General features: G+C 40.1%; 1 protein-coding gene across 4 annotated transcripts in view; it reads right to left on the bottom strand.

Moving 5' to 3' along the window:
* TRMT9B (tRNA methyltransferase 9B (putative)) overlaps positions 1 to 19,068 on the bottom strand; it is a 65,962-nt gene that overhangs the window by 16,901 nt on the left and 29,993 nt on the right. For 3 of the 4 annotated variants that reach the window (XM_033400618.2, XM_049704232.1, XM_049704233.1), the window contains 3 exons: positions 13,364 to 13,561; positions 11,226 to 11,351; positions 6,880 to 7,034 (listed from right to left, as the gene is read on the bottom strand). In XM_033400618.2, coding sequence (XP_033256509.1) covers positions 6,880 to 7,033 — 154 coding nt within the window. In that variant the 5' untranslated portion in view covers position 7,034; positions 11,226 to 11,351; positions 13,364 to 13,561. The remainder of the gene's footprint in view (positions 1 to 6,879; positions 7,035 to 11,225; positions 11,352 to 13,363; positions 13,562 to 19,068) is intronic. The other variant, XM_049704234.1, reaches the window with a different exon arrangement.

Below are 19,068 nucleotides of genomic sequence, written 5' to 3'. Positions count from 1 at the left end.
CAATAGACTGGCTCAGTGCAGGGTTGCCACAAACCTTTAGTTGGTACAAAACACAATACCGAATCTGGGAAGTGCAATAAAATGAGGTCTGCCTGTATTAACTAACCAAGACAGAACACAACATGGATTGAAGGTACACACAAAAACAAAAAGAAAAGCCTTCAGGGAGCACATACATGTTTTTATATAGGAGATAAGAGGAAACGAAAATGGGAAAAAGAAATATTATTTATTGTATATTTAATGAGGTCATGTCCATAGGGCTTTCTTAACAGGATAGCACAATCAAGAAATGTCAGCTGGCCTCCAGCAGAGAATAATAGTTCCCTAGGATCCTAGTGACAAGGTCCAGTCTCTTTACAAAAGTTACCTTCACACACATATTTCATTATGTTTAGGTCTACATGTTCTGGGCATTTATTCTTGTGTTATCTTGCCAAACCTTCATCACTTGCTGGCTATATAAAACAGACTACTGTCAACAACTTTTCAATGGGTATAGATAAAATAACTTACACAATAAAACAGGCCTTTCAAAAATTTAAAATTTGAATGAAAAAAGGATTTCAGCATCTTTTTATCCAATCTGTTGTCAGTGCTAGGTTTTAAATGATCTCTATTAACTCTGAATACAACTCTGACAAAGAACTATTTTTTCTTAAATAGACCATTTTAAAAAAAATATTTATTTGTTTACTTGGCTGCACCGGGTCTTAGTTGTGGCACACGGGATCTTTAGTTGCGTCATGCAGGATCTAGTTCCCTGACCAGGGATTGAACGCGGGCCCCCTGCATTGGGAGCTCGGAGTCTTAACCACTGGACCACCAGGAAAGTCCCTTAAATAGACCATTTTTGACATTCACTTTCTGGTGGCAGAGACCCAAGTAATTCAAGATTTACACAGCCCAAAGATTTAGATCAGTCAGATCTCACAGATATTATGGTGAAGAAGGTAGTAACATAAAGGAATAATCATCTTGAAACAAAGCCTTCTGTGATCTAGTACCTAGTATTTTATTCTACCACAGACATATCATCTATTTATTTTTTCAGAAATATTTAAAGATGTCATTAGAGTTGATATCCCTACCTGCTGGCATTAGCTCTAAATTTTTTTGCCTGAAAAATATCTACCACTATTCAAAGATGATTAGTTTGCTGCTTTAGAAATACATCTCAACACTCTTTGATAACTCCTCCTTAATAGGTGCTATTCAAAATTATGAGACACTAAAAGCAGAATTAAAATTCATTGATGCCAGCTGAGACAGTGGAGAGCTTGTGAATAAAAAATAAGATTTCCAGCTTCATTATTTCAATGTAAATGATTGAGGTCTTGGAAATATTTTAGATCTCGTAGCCACTGTTTCTAAGAATGCTTTTGCAAAAAAGGATCCAATATTTGAGGGCAATCATGGGGAAGATATAATTCACAAAGTATTTTAAAATTGAAATCCCGAACATTTCAAAGACGATGCTCATATTTTAAGAAAAATCATCTTGTAAATTTTTTTGCTGTTTTGAACTGGCTCAGGGGATACATTTAGAGAAATGAAAGGGAAAATTTCTTCAAAGATACTAATAAAAACAGGTTCATAGAACATTGGAGCTAGAGGGACTTGTTCAGAGAGCATATGGTAACAATGAGGAAACTGAGGTCTTTTCAGATTTCATCATCTCCTGAAACGTTCCCAGTGCCCCTGATACCTTTGATATCCTGTATTTGTTTCTCTCTTTTTTTTTTTATTTGCAGCCATGCCGCGAGGCTTGTGGGATCTCAGTTCCCCGACTAGGGACTGAACCCGGGGCCACGGCAGTGAAAGCACCGAGTCCTAACCACTGGACTGCCAGGGAAGTCCCCTGTATTCATTTCTAATGGCATTCATTTTTAAGGATAGTAATGGAACTCCTGAATATGATGCAATTATCCATTTTCAAAGTGCAGACACCGAGATGCTAGAGAGGGGAGATTTTATCCTAATGAGGAAATCAAGAATACTGCCAAGGCTAGTCCCTCATTATCTTAAACATGCAAGAAATAAATCAGAACATTTTTGGTACTGCAGCTCCTGTACACAACAGTCATGCTCCTTTACAAAATCTCAGTGATAACCTTCTGTAGTACTGCAGAGGTACAGTAGCAAGTGTCTGCATTGCTTCTGTTCCCCTCTATTTTGTATTCTGCACCTCACTACAACTAAGGAAGAAAACAGATAATTGCCTCAATTCAACAAGATATTTTGGCCCATGGTGGGCGAGTATTTGCTAGAAATAATTAATCTGAATGTTCCCTCTGAAGTTTGCAGAAAGAACTACATTTTATAAATTAAGAGTTTTTTGCTAAGACCTTATCTGAAAGAGAATTCTCTTTTGCTATGGGAAAAGGAAGAATATAGCCTATTTACTTCTCCTTTTATGTACATCTTTTGAAGTCAGAGATGAGGCAATATGTTTTATTCTGCAGGCCTGGTGCCTGCCCTTTAGTAGGAGCTCTAAATGTTTATTGACTCAGAGAAGGAATGGTAATTAGAGAATAACTTAGCAAATGAAGTCTGACCATAGACTATGGGAATAAATAATTGAGAGTTAAAAGGCAAGAAGAATTTTAATTCTTGAAAAATTAATTTTAGTTATGTATACAAAAATAAACATTTCAATACTATTAGGATAGTTGTCTCTGATGTCACGTAAAAAGGTCACCTTGCTCAAAAAAGAATCTAGTTCTAGTCTTTATTCTGCTTCCTAAACTAATCCAAGTAAAGCCCTCAAACCACAGAACACCTTCCATGTATCTTCTTTTTTTTTTAAATGTTACAGTCCATTTTTATTCATAATTGATTAGTTTAATACTTGCTTGAATTGAGAGAAATATGGGTTTTATATATATATAGGGATAAGGTTATAATAAAATGGTTTGGTTAACCAAATGTGGTTCAGTTTTATTTTTTATTTTATTTTATTTTATTTTATTTTTTTGCGGTACGCGGGCCTCTCACTGTTGTGGCCTCTCCCGTTGCGGAGCACAGGCTCCGGACGCGCAGGCTCAGCGGCCATGGCTCACGGGCCCAGCCTCTCGGCGGCACGTGGGATCTTCCCAGACCGGGGCACGAACCCGTGTCCCCCGCATCGGCAGGCGGACTCTCAACCACTGCGCCACCAGAGAAGCCCATTTTATTTTATTTAAAAAAAATTTTGTGGAGTATAGTTGATTTACAATGTTGTGTTACTCTCTGCTGCACAGCAAAGTGAATTAGTTATACATATACATATATCCACTCTTTTGTTTTTTAGATTCTTTTCCCTTATGGGCCATTACAGAGTATTGAGTAGTTCTCTGTGCTATAGAGCAGGGTCTTATTATTTATCTCTTTTATATATAGTAATGTGTGTATGTCAGTCCCAAACTCCCAGTTTATCCCTGGCATGCACCATTTTCTAATGGCCTTAAATTACTAGCCCATTTCAGGAAAAGGTATTGCCTTAATTGCAAAGATCACAGGATTTCCTGAGGGTACTTTGCATTTCTGCTGTCTTTGAATCATCAACTTTCTTTATATTTAAACTACAGTTCCTGCTCACTTCATTCCTGATACCTGCCCTGAAGAGTTAGGTTCCATCAGGAGCCATTATCACACATCTCAGCAGATCAGCTGGGAGTGGGGTGATGAGCTTAATAAAATTTAGCCAATAAAAAAATCGCACCACTAAAATAGCGAAGCAGCTAGATAATTCCTGTATGGGCAACTGGAACCCGATTACCTCTGCCTGTTTTTTACCTATGCAAAGTTGTATTAGTCATTAATTATAAATTGCTAATCTAATAACCAGTCAAATTAAACTGTTGATGATTTTACCTAAGTGGAAAACCTAGAAAGAAAAAATATTTCCTTTTGGAGATAGTCATATTGTTCTACTTCCTTTTTTTCCTACTAATCCCTTTGGGCTTCTTTCTTTCCTTTTCATTGATTTCTTCTTCATTTCAATTTTATTTTAAAACTTGTCTTTCACTGTATAATCAAAATATTCTTATTTACTTATTGAGTGGTAAAAAGTGTAAATAGTACAAAAATCAAAAGATACAAATGGGTAAAATAATATTTACTAGATACATTTATTGATTTGCACAGCGGTACTTAAAGAATATTATTTGTGCCATAATTTGTAGTAGCAAAATGTAGCAAACAACATACATATCTGTTGGTATGGTGTTATCAGCATAGAAGGCTGTGCAGCTTTTAATAGTTAGCAGCTCTATGAGAACAAACATGGAGTGATCTCAGTATATTAAAAGAAACGAGCTAGGTGTATAGCAGTTTGTGTAACATACTAATTTGTGTAATTGAAAAAGGGAAATCCACCCATGCACACACTTATATGCACAAATATGCTTATATTTATGTGAAATACCTCAGGAAGGTTATACAAGAAGCTAAGAGCATGGTGCCTCTGATGTGGGTTACTTGGTGCTGGAAGACTGGGATGAGAGAATATTTTTCACTGTACATTTTTTTTGTACCTTGTTGTTAAGCCATTTAAATGGATTACCTATCAGAAATATTTTAGGGGCTCCCCTGGTGGCGCAGTGGTTGAGAGTCCACCTGCCGATGCAGAGGACACGAGTTCGTGCCCCGGTCTGGGAAGATCCCACATGCCGCGGAGCAGCGGCTGGGCCCGTGAGCCATGGCCACTGAGCCTGCGCGTCCGGAGCCTGTGCTCCGCAATGGCAGAGGCCACAACAGTGAGAGGCCCGCGTACCGCAAAAAAAAAAAAAAAAATTTTAGGCAATTTGTATTCCCCCCATTTTTGAACTGTTTGTTCATATGGTTTCATCATTTTGCAGGGGGTTGTTGGTCTTTTTCATACTGACTTTGAAGAAGGCTCCACGGAGTAAGAAAATTATCTATTTTTCTATCAGATATATTGCAGATATTTTTACCTAGCTTGTTTTTGGTTTTTTACTTCATTTATATATTTGTCCAGAAATTTGCCTTGTAGAACCTTTTAAATTTTATGTTGTCAAAAATACCAATGCAATTAATCCTCATTACTCACAGACTCTGTATCTGCCTCTTCACCTAATTGCTAAAATTTATTTGCAGGGCCCAAGTCTGTACTGGCAGTGCATGCGTGTAAAGCTTTAAACAGAAACACACGTGAAACAAGGTTAGGTATTGATCAGTTGACAAAAATATTGTGACCACAGGCTCCTAGGAACCTAATCCAGTATTTCCCCTAGGGCAATAACTCAGTATTCACTAATTCAGGGTTCACGGAAACTTTATAGAACCTAACTACTGTGGATAATGACAATCAACTGTATTTTATTTTATGACTTCTCCCTTTTTTTGTGTCATACATTGAGAGGCCTTTTGCTTTTGAGAATTTTTTTTTAAATTATATAGTCATCATCTAGTCCTTTAATGAATTCATTTTCTTATACTTAAATCTTTGCTCCATTTGGAATTTTTGGTGTAAGGTATGAGAAAGTAGCATATATATTCTGTTGTCCCCAAACCTTTTCCTCCCAACTGATTTAAGATTCTGGTACTTTGCTTATATTATGAGTGGTAAGAGTTCCAAACTCACTGCATTTTATGAAACCAGATTTTTTTTAGAGTTGACATGATAGAGACGTTTTTAAAGACTCTCCACTTCTACGTGACATGTACCCCTTCCCCAAATTCTACACTGCTCGCACCATCTTTAACAAGCCAAAAGCCCTGGGCACATCTGTTTCTCTTACCAAAATTTAGAGTGAATGTCAAATTAGACGGAACTTGTAACTGTAGACTTACGATTCTTACGGTACCGTATGCATGTAATTGCTAGAAAGCAGTTTTAAGTGGGCATGCTTCAAATAGGAATCCTACCATGTCTTAAAACTTACTCTTAGATCTCCTGGGCTGTGATTTACCACTTCTAGATTCCAAAAGATACTGAGCCAAAGTCCTCCAAGCAAATCATTATTTGCTTGATTATGAAGATATGATCTAATTAAAGATATGCTCTAATAATAAGACCCCTAAGGAATAGTTAAGGGAAAGGATCCATGAGATTCATAAGAGGTTACAGGACCTCTTCTATAATCTCACAGTTCTGGCTCTTCTGTAGAAGGCGTGAGAGCTACTCAGCGTAAGCCGCCAAAACACTGTATTCACGAATGTGAATGTCTCTAAGTTTATTATTTTTTTAAATCATTCAGTGTTTTTTAAAGTATTTTTTAAATTAATTAATTTATTTTTTGGCTGTGTTGGGTCTTCGTTGCTGCGTGAGGGCTTTCTCTAGTTGCGGCGAGCGGGGGCTACTCTTCGTTGCGGTGCGCGGGCTTCTCATCGCGGTGGCTTCTCTTGTTGCAGAGCACGGGCTCTAGGCGCACGGGCTTCAGTACTTGTGGCACGTGGGCTCAGTAGTTATGGCTTGCGGGCTGTAGCGCGCAGGCTCAGTAGCTGTGGCGCACGGGCTTAGTTGCTCCGCGGCATGTGGGACTTCCCGGACCAGGGCTCGAACCTGTGTCCCCTGCACTGGCAGGCGGATTCTTAACCACTGCGCCACCAGGGAAGTCCACTCTGAATTTAAAATGGTCAGTTTCACAAGCGGCCATTTCAATCCTGATTTATTCAAGCAACATCAGGTTGATTTTTGTGGGAGGACGTGCACGAAGGCTCTGAAAAAATTGCCACTGTCTATATGTAGATTTGAGGGGCTTTTCTACTTTCGGCTTCACTGTATGAATTTCTGCTATCAAGTGAATATTCCAGGTGCTGACATGCCAAGGACACAATTTCAGACTTCTGGTTAGAACAGAAATGAAAAATGAATCTGAAAAGGAAAGGCATGACGGAATATATTTCAGATTACGTGGCACCGCCCCAGGTTACCTATGTCAGCGATGAGGCTGCCAGGCTTCTGGTCCTGGAGGAACTGGCGGACACGAGGCCAGGCTTTGCTCTGCAAGTCGCTGAAGTAAGGAGCGGTGCTCTCATACACATCGTGCACGTGCTGCTTCTCCAGCTGGGCGGCTGCATGATCCATCCTGGGGAAAACAGGGCCACGCCAAGGAACGCAGTTCAGAGTAGGCACCAGAGATGGCTGATGGGGATGCAGATTTCCTAAAACTGGGAACTTTCAACTGCCAAGATTGTGTTGCTTTTATACTTTTTTTTTTCTGGCCACGCCACGCGGCATGTGGGATCTTAGTTCCCTGACCAGGGATCAGAACCACAGCTCCTGCACTGGAAGCACGGAGCCTTAACCAATGGACCACCAGGGAAGAACCTGTTTTTATACTTTCTTATAAGCTGCAAAGAACACAGCCTTCACTGGAACCTCACCGGAGTTGTCAAAAGGCTAGCAAATGCATCCTTCTTACCTGCACATCTTCAGAAAACAGTCATTTGGGAATGAGCTAATTATAGTATGTTTCTCTGAAAGATCAATTCTTTCAGAGAAAGGTTCACTTTGGATAAAATCGTTCTATCGGATGCTAAATAGATTTTAAAATTTCATAGCATGTCGCTCAGCACTCCAATCCAATCACAAAGCCCGATTGATTCTACCTTTTTAATTTTTTTGGATTCCAACCATTTCTTTATATCCTACTGATTCTGTTTTAGAAAAGGTCCTCATTTCTTGCCTGAATTGCTTCAACAGGCTGTAAACAGTTTTGTTTGTTTGTTTGTTTGCCCTTCAATCCCTTTCCTTCAATTATGCCACAATTGTTTTTCTACAACATAAGTCTTACTGTGTTGCTTCCTATCTTAGACTTCTTCAAAGGCATTTTATAGCTTGTCTGATCAAGTTCAGGTATTTTAGGGGGCATACAAGGCTCTTTTTGATCCGGCCTCCATTTTCCTCTTGAAGCCATTTCTCACTGCCCTTCCCCAGCATCAGATGCACCTGTAATACTCAGTGATCGTGGCTTCTCAGGCATGACACAGCCCGTGTCATCCAGGGGCTGGACGGGTGCTGTGCGTTACCAGGCGAACTCCTGTTCATCCTTGGCATAGGCATCGCCTCCTCCAGGAAGACTTCCCTGACTTCTCTGCAGGATAAGGGCAATCAGAAAGGAGTGGGCAGAGTACAAGAGCAGCTCTTAGAGGCCTCTGCTTATTTGGGGTTTGATCTTTTAATTATTGTGGCATGTGAGTGAGGAGTAGTATCCCAGGGAAGGGCTCAGAATGTGGCTTTTTACCAATCAATATGAAAGTATTTTTAATCTCTGAAGAACCCATTTGACCCTACTCGTGCGTACCAGCTAGCTCAGTCCTGCCCCTTGTACTCCTGTTGCATCCCATGCATCCTCTACAGATTACCAAGGGCTGTAACAGTCTGTTAGATATTTTTCTCTAGCACTGACTGGAAGATCCTAGGTAATGAGGACTTATCTTACTTAACGCTGAATCCTCAGTACTGGTTAGCACACAGCAGACCTTCAAAAAATGAACAAACAAGCAAACAAACAAGCAGAATGGACTCTGAGTACAGAGGGTAACATTGGCTTTGGTAGAAGAGAGTAACCTGGGGAGTGTGGGAAGAGAGGGGACCCTACACCCACAAGCTTGTAGATGGGAATATGGTAAGAGAAGGTATTGTCCTTGCACAGCCTCTGTGTTCCCTCCATACGCCCACCCCCTCATTACTCCCAGTCTAGGAAGTAGGAAGCACTTGGGTAAGATGGCATCTGACTAGTTACTCCACTGTAAAGTGCCTACCCCTCCGCCACCCCTCCCCGGCTTTCTATTTAAGAAATATGAGAGATACTTTGAGACCATGTAAATATCCTATTTCTCATCATCTCACTCACCACTTTTAGCATACAATCCATTGATGCCTCTTTCTAACTGAAGTATAGTTGATTTAAAATATTGTATTAGCTTCAGGTGTACAACATAGTGATTCAATATTTTTATAGATTATACTCCATTTAAAGTTATTACAAAGTAATGACTGTATTTCCCTGTGCTGTACAATGTAAACTTGTTGCTTATCTATTTTATACGTAGTAGCTTATATCTCTTAATTCCATAACCCTCTTTTGCCCCTCCCCTTTCCCCCACTGGTAACCACTAGTTTGCTCTCTATAACTGTGAGTCTGTTTCTGTTTTATTACATATATTCATTTGTTTTATTTTTTAGATTCCACATGTAAGTGAAATCATATGGTGTTTGTCTTTCTCTTTCTGACTTATGTCACTAAGCATAATATTCTCTAGGTCCATCCACGTTGCTGCAAATGGCAGAATTTCATTCGTTTTTTATTCGTTTTTTATGGCTGAGTAATACTATCACTAAATGATAATATTCTAATTCCATCATTCCCTCAACTGTGAGGAAGAGCTTTTCAGGATTTACTCTTAAAACAAACTAGCAGTAGGTTATCCCTAATTACCACGGACCTGCCCACAGTCCCTGCAAAAAATCTGGCAAACTCCTGACAGAGTACAAATCTCATTTGTGATGTCTGACAAAACTTCCACCCAAACTGAAACAGCTTATATTGCACCCTCAACTAGAATTTACAAAGTAAACATATGGCTGGCTATAACTGCCTACACATGAGAAAAACCCAAACACTGAGCGCTTTTCTCTTTAATCAAAATCTCAGTAGACTTAAGTCTGTTTAAAACTTTCCCCCCTCAAGGAATCAATCAGGCAATACAGTCTTGAGAACCGTAAAACAAATAAATTTTAATACTTTATTGCACTTGCCAATGTTAAGTGGCAATCAGCATAAACTCGATTCCCCTCCATCTGGCTCCAACTACAAGCTCAGAATCTGTAGTATCTGAACAACACCCCGTGGAGACCTTTCTCTAAGTCTTCCCCCCAAGTTGCCCTCCTTCTACTATAAACAGGTAACCTCAAAGAGCTATTATAAAGTGTGTGAACAATATAAATCCATTTTGTTTATTTTACACTTAAGATTATATTCTGCAGAATATATAGCTGACCATGAAATTGATTTGTAGAGTTGGGGCCATCTAATATGACATTTTCAACAGTCTGTGGGTTTAAATTTCCTGCAGTATACACATATGCAAATTCCTTGTGAATCCGGTAATATGACTAAGCTAGTAAGACTAGTGCTAAAGTAGTAACATAGGGTTCAAGCTGGAGCTAGGCAGGTAGGGTTTGGTTTAGCCAGGCGTCTTAATCTGTGTGCTGACAAATTCCAGGCCTTGGAGCTGATGCCTTGTTGGTGAGTCATGAAAGAAGAGAAAGTAATTTGAAAGGGACAGAGAAGTCAGAACGTAATGCACCAAAAACTTGAAGAACTATTTTGGACTTTAAGTGCAATGGAAAGTGGTTCCTTGGAAAACAGGAAAGAGGAGAGAACGTGACAGGAAGTTAATAGGAGAGGTCAGTGGCTTGGTGTGTTTTCCATGGAGAGAGGAGCAAAGAGAGAAACGTCAGCATTCTTGCTTCTAGCCACAGGGTGGTCAGTAACAGGTCACAGATGTTTGTTTTTCCTGTTCTGGGCATGTAACTAGGATAACACTTGTCTACCCAGCTTGATTCAGGCAAAGCCATGGGGCTTGCTTTGACCATTACATGTGATCAGAGAAGATGTGAATCACTTCTGGGCAGAAGCTCTATGAGCCAGTGTGTGTCTCTGTGATCGTGGAAACATCAGCCCAGGTCCCTGAGTGACTCCCCTTTATGGATGGACAGTGTACATGTTTTAAGCCAAAAACAAGGGAACAAACAGCTCATCATAAAGGATCTTGATTATCTATCTAGATAATGAAAAAGTAAAAACTATTAATCATATTCTGTTAGACGATAACTTGTTACCATGTGAGTTTGTCCTGTCTTTTCTTTATAAATACTAATACTTTTTACTGTAGATAGAACAAAATTGGGAGAAAACAGAATACGGTTCTATATCCCACTTTTTTAAACTTAATTTAATATTGTGAGCCAGGGAAGGAAAGGAGAGAGGCAGGGAGAAAGGACAGTAATATCTGTGGACCTGAAAGCGTGAAGGCATCAAGGTATTGCTGGAAGCGGTTTCTGTCAACTTGTGTGTGTGTGTATTTAACAGTAAGACATTAGTTTGAAAAAGAAGAGAATCTGTCAAAGGTAGTAGTGAAAAATAATTTTGGAGATCTAAGATTCGAGGGAATACTTAATCTCTCCCCAAGCCTGAGCCCAAGCACTTATGACCATTATTTACAATCCCAGACATTTCAGAGATTAAATACTTTTTAAAATTTCTGCTTACCCACTCTTCCTTTGAGGAACTGCACCTCTCTTTGGACTTCGAGTGATGCTGGAGCCTGCCAGTCACGTAGGACAGGGGTGGACACATGACCTAATCTAGGACAATCATTCTCTCTCCCCTGGGAAACTGACAAGAGGTAGTTGAAGTCAGATCACTAAAGAAATGTCCTCCAGTTTCTCCTAAGTCTTACCTTTGCTGAGGTTTGGTTTGCAGCTCTTCTGTTCTATCAGCTACTTAGTATACTCCCAACAAATCCCTCCTCGTTTGTTTTGATGTTTGCAGGCAAAGCACTTTATTTCAGACTTGAATTCATCTTCACGATCACCACGTGGACATCAGGGGGTGTCACAGTGGAAGAGATGCGCTGTGGCCACCAGTGTCCCAAGAAGACTTGGCACACATAGATGAAAGGACTCTTGTTGGAGCCCTCTGGCAACAGAACATGGTGGGATGCAATGTCCTATTGGAACCAATGCTAGACTAAGAGAAGATCAGAGCTGTTGTCATAGTGCTGCCATCTTTGCCACCTGTCCGTCTTTCTTTTCTGTGCTGCCACAACCTAGTATCTGAGCTGTTCTTACAGCTTTCTAGTTGGTCTCTCTGTCCCCCTTGCCTTCCTCCCACTTCTCACACCCGTCACCTCTAATATATCCATAATGCTGGGAGGTTGCAATACTCCTTTTCAATCACTATTCACTTGGTGGAGACACCATACACTCCTATAGTAAAAGGCAACTGCAAAGACCACGTTGCATATGTGCTATGCTTAGCCTGATGGCTGTAACTTATAATTTCCCTCCATGAACCCAGGAAAAGCAGTTTAGAACCTCTAGTTCATGCCGATGCTGGATAATTTTCCTATAATGTGCATTTGATAATCTCCCCTCTCTGTTGAAAACCCTTCAGGAGACCTCTATGAGATGAAGCTTTCACTCCTCCATCTGGCATTCAAAAACCTCCATGACCTGGTCCCAGTCCAGCTTTCCAGCCATGTCCTATAACTGCCACAGCTCAAATTCTCAGCTCTACCCAAAGACCTCTACTCACCTTTCCCTGAGTGGGGCTTGTTTATAGCTCATCGTTCAGGTCTTTGCTGAAGCCAGCAGGCTGTTCTTTCTCATCTGAAATGCTTCCCTTCCAAAATCTTACCTTCAAAGTCTAGCTCAGCCTCTTTCTCCTCCATAAAAACTTTAAGGATAGCTATCCATAAAAGTAATAATTTCTCTCCGTATTTCTATATACTGCATATTTATTGTCACTATCACTCTTAGAGCATTTCTCCTGATACTGTCTTGAACTCTCAACTTTGTATATGTTCCCAACTAGATTAGAAGCTCCTGGAGGGCAGAACTGAAATTTGATCTTTCTTTTATATATATCATAGTGCCTTCACTCAATAATTAACTGTAGAACTAATGAATCAGTGAGCTGTTTCCTTAGCTCCCTATGCAAGACAACAGTGCTTTCCTCCAGATAAACTGGTCCTCAGATATTCGGTCATAAATCATTAATCCCCTGGTAGGAGTCAAGAGGCACTCAGGAAGCAGGGCTAAGACGGAGCTTTCCCAGTTGTGTTTTGTGTTTCATAATTTCCTTCCCTTGCAGAGGCCTGTTTCAGAGATATACCCTAGACACACAATAGTCACATTTTTATAACTAAAAACAAATATAAATAACTGTAAATTGTTCTCTTGTTATAAATGCCATAGAAGACACAATAGTTTATAAAAGAGAATAGAACTGCTTTAAATCTCAAAGATAGATTCAAACTATAATTCTAAAGTGAAAATACAAATTGGTCTGGACAGTTCAAAGACTTTACTTACATTATAAAAAGACTTCATTATAAAACACATAGGTTTATTTTTAAACCTCTTAATATATGATATTTCAAATGTAACACCTACATATTATTTTCAAGTACAAATTATACCGCAACCTTTTGAATGATAGAAACTATCATTTCACAATATGCTTAAGTCCTAGAAACACATTTTGTTCTCTAATAAAACACAATAAACTCCAGCTTACCTTATATCACATTGTCATAAATTTTAAATGAAAGGAATTGGGACTAATTAGGTTTCCCGAATGCGCTCATATTATGTGAATTGCTGGGATAGCTGAAAGCTACTAACCTGAGTCGTCTTGTGATTACAGAAAATTACTTCTTGTCTTTGTGATTCATGGCAGTTTCCACCCTCAGAGAGTGATAGTTGTTGTTGATAATTTTCTCAATGTGTAATGTAAATGCAAAGTTGTAGGAGTGGAATCAAATAGCGAGGCCCTTCACACGACAGACCACTCTGTACGAGCCTTTGAAGGGAATACAGGACCTATTAGAGAAAAAAACAAATACGAAAGTTCATTTTACATAATAAAAATATTGAACCAGCTACAGCCCAGGTTGACCTCTTGACAGATGCATAAATTACCCAGAGAAGAAGGGATTAGAAAGAACTGTTAATATATGAAACATGCCAGAACTATAAGAGTAGTTTCTGAATCAATTCCTCAGCTTTCTGTAGAACATACAGTACTTGCTCCCAAAATTAAATTGGGTGATTTCATCTTGTTCCTCAAAAAGTTACAAGCACTGAGAGTCAACTTTGAAGGCAGTGGTTTAATTAAATGTAACTATTTAAGAGATACGACTAAATGTTATTAAGTCATTCAAGTACAATTTAACTGTTCAATATTTGCTCATATCATCAGCTATTTCCATGTCCCTTTGACAAGTATTCCTAGTTACTCTTCGTTGTGCGCAATTACTTTTTTCTTTTTTCATAATAGAGCAGGTCTGTCATGAAGCTCATCAAAAGACTCTGAGTTACTTTTTAAAAAAAAAAAAAAAAAGGACCTTGTATGACAGAAAGCACTTTGTAATGGAGAGGTCTTAGGATGTAAAATGAGGTCTGAAGAGATGTCTGTTGCGGTAGGAAAAGCCCATCCTGTAACACCTGGGGCCCTGATTCCTTACCTGTAAATGAAGCCCGTGGACTTTAATCTTGATCATAGTTCTCAACCATTTTCCTCAGTCTTCACATCCTTCGTGTGTGCACCTCAGTGCCACAAACTGTACCCCTTTATTACAGTGATTCTCAGGATGGTCGCCGAACTCCCCCGAGCTCCCCATCCACCCCACTCTTGGTCCCTCTTTAAGAAGCACTGATTTGGGTGTGCTTTGGAAAGCTTCTGTCTGGTCTTCAGAATATGCATATACATTTTAACATGTTATCTCTCACACCTGTGAGACATCTCTCAGTCATATGCAGGTATACAATCTGTACCACTGAGAGCCACAAAGCTTGGCTTTTTAGGAAGAACATTTAGGAAGAGTCTTGAAAGAGCTACTAGCCAAAAGATCTCATCTTTCCTTTTGCAATTTTAGAACCTGCCTTAATCATAAAGAAGATGATGTTGTCGTCTGAGCCTCCATGCTAGTGGCAAAGCTAAAGGCTGTCCCCTGGGATTCACCCTTCCTGCCCTGACCTAGGGGCTGCTTTGTCACCAGCCACCCTGGCTGTCTAAGCACCTTTCCTTCAGGCATTAGTGCCCAAATGCATTCACCCTCTCAGATATGCCACTGAGGACAGAGTGTTCCAAGCCTTAGTCACAAAGTGTAGCGAATGAAAAGAATTTCAGATAGTGCAGCAGGCATGTGTGAGCTACTCGGGTGAAAGCAGGGGTGGGGAACTTTTCTTCTATATCCCCAAATCATAGCCCCCAAACACCTATAAAGATAATTGACTTTCTATAAGTTTTCTAAATTATGATCCAAATTTGCCTCTCTTGAAAACGAATCATGTTAACTTTTCCAAGAAGTTGCTGGGCAAAGACAAAATAGGGTATTATCTATCTTTTAAAAAATTGAATTCAAATGAGTCCTTTTACTTTATCAGCCATACATCTCTGGAGTATTTAGTATTAAAAAATGCATTCCTCCTCCCTTTCTCCTTGAATAAATGGGAAACTGTCCTTGAGGGCAAAGGTGACTCAAACCTTCTGAAATTTTGAGGTTAACCATGTGTGTATATTTTCCTGGGAAGAGGGTCAGCACCTCAAACTGTGGCTCAGGGGCAAAGTCAGTTTGGGGTTAAAAATCTATTAAATTAAAAATACACATTCATTCACTCAGTAAATATTATTTAAACCTCTGTTATATAAATATAAGGCACTAGGGATAAAGGTTTTTTTAAGTCCCCCAATTTAGGAATCCAAAATTTAATACGGGAAACATACAAAGAAATAGAAAATTAAAATATGGTAGAACCTTTACTATCGGTATGGATACATCCCGAGAGCTTCTGAGCTTCTGAATCCCCAAGCTACTTATGCCTTGCCTTATTTTGTCTGTCAATCTATAGATAGACTGATTGATTGACAGATAGAAAGATTAACAGATAAAATAAACCTATTACAAATTACTACCTCATGGACCTTTGGGCCATCACAAGTATTTAAGACCACAAATGCCAAGAGCCCACATCTGGTATGATGAATATTATGATCCAGGTGTGCACAGGTGCTATAGGAGCACGTAGGAGAGGCAACTCATCCAGCCTGGCAGGGGGGTGGGGGGGGTGGTGGGCGGGGGGGCGCATGTGAATGCTCCCTTGAGAGACTGACAACCAAGTTGGAGCTCCGAAGACAGTAGGGGTAAGTCAGGTAAAGTGGGAGTGGATGATTCTAGCCATAGGAAGCAGCATATACAAAAAAAAAGGAAATGAGACTAATTATAATCTTTGATGAACTTCAAGTAACTTAACAATAGCAAGACACACATACATGTACACACAACATATATTATTTACTAGCATCCAGGACCTGTTATAAGCATTTAACATATATTAACTCATTCAATCTACCCAATAACTACATGAAACAGGAACTATCTTGTCCCCATTTTATAGACAAGAAAACTGAGAACATAAGTGACTTTCCAAGGTCACATAGCAGAGCCAGGATTTGAAACCAGAAGGTTAGATTCCAGAGTTCACACTCTTACCTAGAGAGTCGACAGGGAGGGAGGGAGGAAGGGAGGGAGGGAGGAAGGACAGGTGATGCTGTAAGAGTATGTAGGAGTCAGACCACATAGGACCTAGTTTAGCTTTCTAAGGAGTTAGATTTTATCCTGGACATAATGGCGAGCCATAGAATTATGTCAATGAGAGAAATGACAAAATCTGATCTGGTTTCCAGAAATCTATGGCAAGAGTGTAGACTAGTATTTCCTGGACAGGTTCACAGAGAAAGAACCTAGTTAAATACTTTAGACAAAGAATGATATCAAGGATGCTTAGGAGGGGGAAAATACAAGAGATATTAAGGAGAGAGCATCACATTAATAGGACTTGGTGACTGATGAAGAGTTAAGGCAAAGAACACACTGAAGAGGAAGCAGTGATACTGATGAGGCTGGTCCTGTAAGATCTACCACCTCCATCCTAAAATAAAGGGAGAGAGAGAGTGAGAAGGAAAGGCAAACAGAAGGAAACTTTGGTAATGACCATATATAAACTGTGACAAACGCTTCCTTTGGAATGCATGTGAATACAGCCAGAGAAGGTTCCTTAAGAGGTACGCATCTACAGGAAAGAGGCTATAAGAAGGACTAGGTGTTGTAACGGAATTGCCACAGTGATCAGTAACACATTATATTTTATAGTATGGCCTGGGCTGTTTGTATATATTCCTTATGTTCTGTAATTGACGGCAACATTTTCCAGATAGGGACAGTGGATCTCATGATCACTGCATCCTTGTTGAGTATTGCAATTTACACAGCACTCAATCGGTGTCTGTGGTAAAAATATGTGAAGAAAGGCAGAGAAGAATAAAAAAGAAGGCCCTTTAGATGGTGCTACAGTTCACTGTCAGAGGGAATACATCCAAGGGAGGGTTCAGGTTTGGACGTATTGTTTTTGTGGTATCTGAAGGACAGCCAAGTAAGATGGATATGAAGCTCAGGGGAGCAGGCTGGACTAGAAATCATTTAAAAATCATCATTATCCTAGGACTTGGCAGTGACATTTTTTTTAACTTTTACCATTTATTCCCAAAGAGAGAAGGCATATAGTATTCAGACACAACCAAATATAGTTTGGTCTGACTCAAATAGCTCAAAAAACAGAATCTCCTGAGCACCAGCCTGGTCCAGGGGATGGACCCAAGAGGCAAAGGCAAGGAACCAGTTAACGATCATTTCTATTTACATGGAAAAATCTCTGCACAATTAAAAAATTAAAGTTGTTGGGCTGGTCCAGTGAAGAGGTAATAAGGTGTTTATTAAAAACTCTTTTTCACCCGGAGGCAGTTAGCATTTATAATTTAAAACCCAGCCCACCACAGAAAGGGAGTGAATTAAATCAAGAGATTGTGCAGAGCAAGAAAAAAAATGAGGTTAGGAGACCATGAGTCACCAATAGTCAGCCCCAATACATGTTAGAGGAGAGGTTAGCCATGTGCTATTAGGGTTCTAGAGTAATTAGACTGAATCCAAGAAATACCGACTGAGAAACTACTAGGCGGCTGTCGCTTTTGGTAGCTCTGAGAAGAACAGAGATGGGTGGTGCTCACTCTCCAGAAGCTACAGGTGAATACGAGAGTGACACCGACTAACGGTTGAATGACACCATAGGGAGCAAGCATATGATTTACTGATAGAGCAGCAGAGGTAGCAAGCAGTGTCAGCGTTTATAATTTGGGGCGGGGACTTCCCTGGTGGTCCAGTGGTAAAGAATCCACCTTCTGATGCAGGGGACATGGATTCCATCGCTGGTCGGGGAACTAAGATCCCACATGCCGCAGGGCAACTAAGCCTGCACACCACAACTACTGAGCTCGCACGCCACAACTACTGAGCTTGTGCGCCTCAACTAGAGAGAGGAAAACCCACACGCCACAACTAGAGAGAAGCCCACACGCCGCAACAAAAGATCCCGCATGGCTCCATGAAGATCCTGCGTGCTGCCGCTAAGACCAGTCGTAGTCATAAAAATAAAATAAATATAATTTGGAGTGATCCTTTAACTCTGAGTATTACTCCCTCTAAATAACGAGGCATGTAAACCAGGGTGCTGTTCTAATTAGTATTGCCTATTGCTACACAGAACCACTTAATGATACACCAGAGATTATAGTAGAAATGGTAGGAGCAGGGCAGCTGGCATTTCCAATCGAAATCCTATGAGCAGAACGAACTCGGGACTTTCAAATAACAACATATGTAGCACTGGGAGAATAGGACCCTCTCTGTCATCCCAACAGGGACTGAAAGGTTACCCTGGAGTAAATATATGTGGAAAGAATGTGGACAAAATGAGGGGGGTTCTTTTAGGGGAAAGATCAAATTGTCCGAAAGAATACTTGGTTTTCTTGAAAATGTTCGAAGACTGTGTGTCTAAATTGACTTTATGTCAGAGTAGAATAGTATCGCCAAAATCTAAATAAAGGAAATGAAGGTGGTAACATCTAGGCGAGGAACGTGTGTCTGTGTGAGGGGCGGGGAGTTGTTCCGGGTGGAGAATACAAAAAAGTAGGAAATGAGGAAGCACAATATTGATCATGAGATCTATTATCCAAGGCTGCTTCTCCGTGGGTACTGGCTGGGCCATATTCATTGTGACTCTGTCACAGTTCATCTTGATTGTGTAGGTTAGAGAATGCCAGAGAAGAACAAAGTCAAATATGAGATTTAAGACAAATGAGAATATAACCCCCAGCTTCCCGCCCGGGCATCTGCTGCTCATGACAGTTTGATGAAACCAGCTCTCAGTCTGTGTTAAAGTCGAGGCAATAGGCTCCCAGAACAGGAGCTGGGAAGAAGATGGTTCTGATATCA

The sequence above is a fragment of the Orcinus orca genome, chromosome 21, assembly GCF_937001465.1.
Source record: "Orcinus orca chromosome 21, mOrcOrc1.1, whole genome shotgun sequence".
Classification (NCBI taxonomy): Eukaryota; Metazoa; Chordata; class Mammalia; order Artiodactyla; family Delphinidae; genus Orcinus; species Orcinus orca.
The sequence above is the reverse complement of the archived record's forward strand: the minus strand, read 5'-3'. Positions and strand labels throughout refer to the sequence as shown.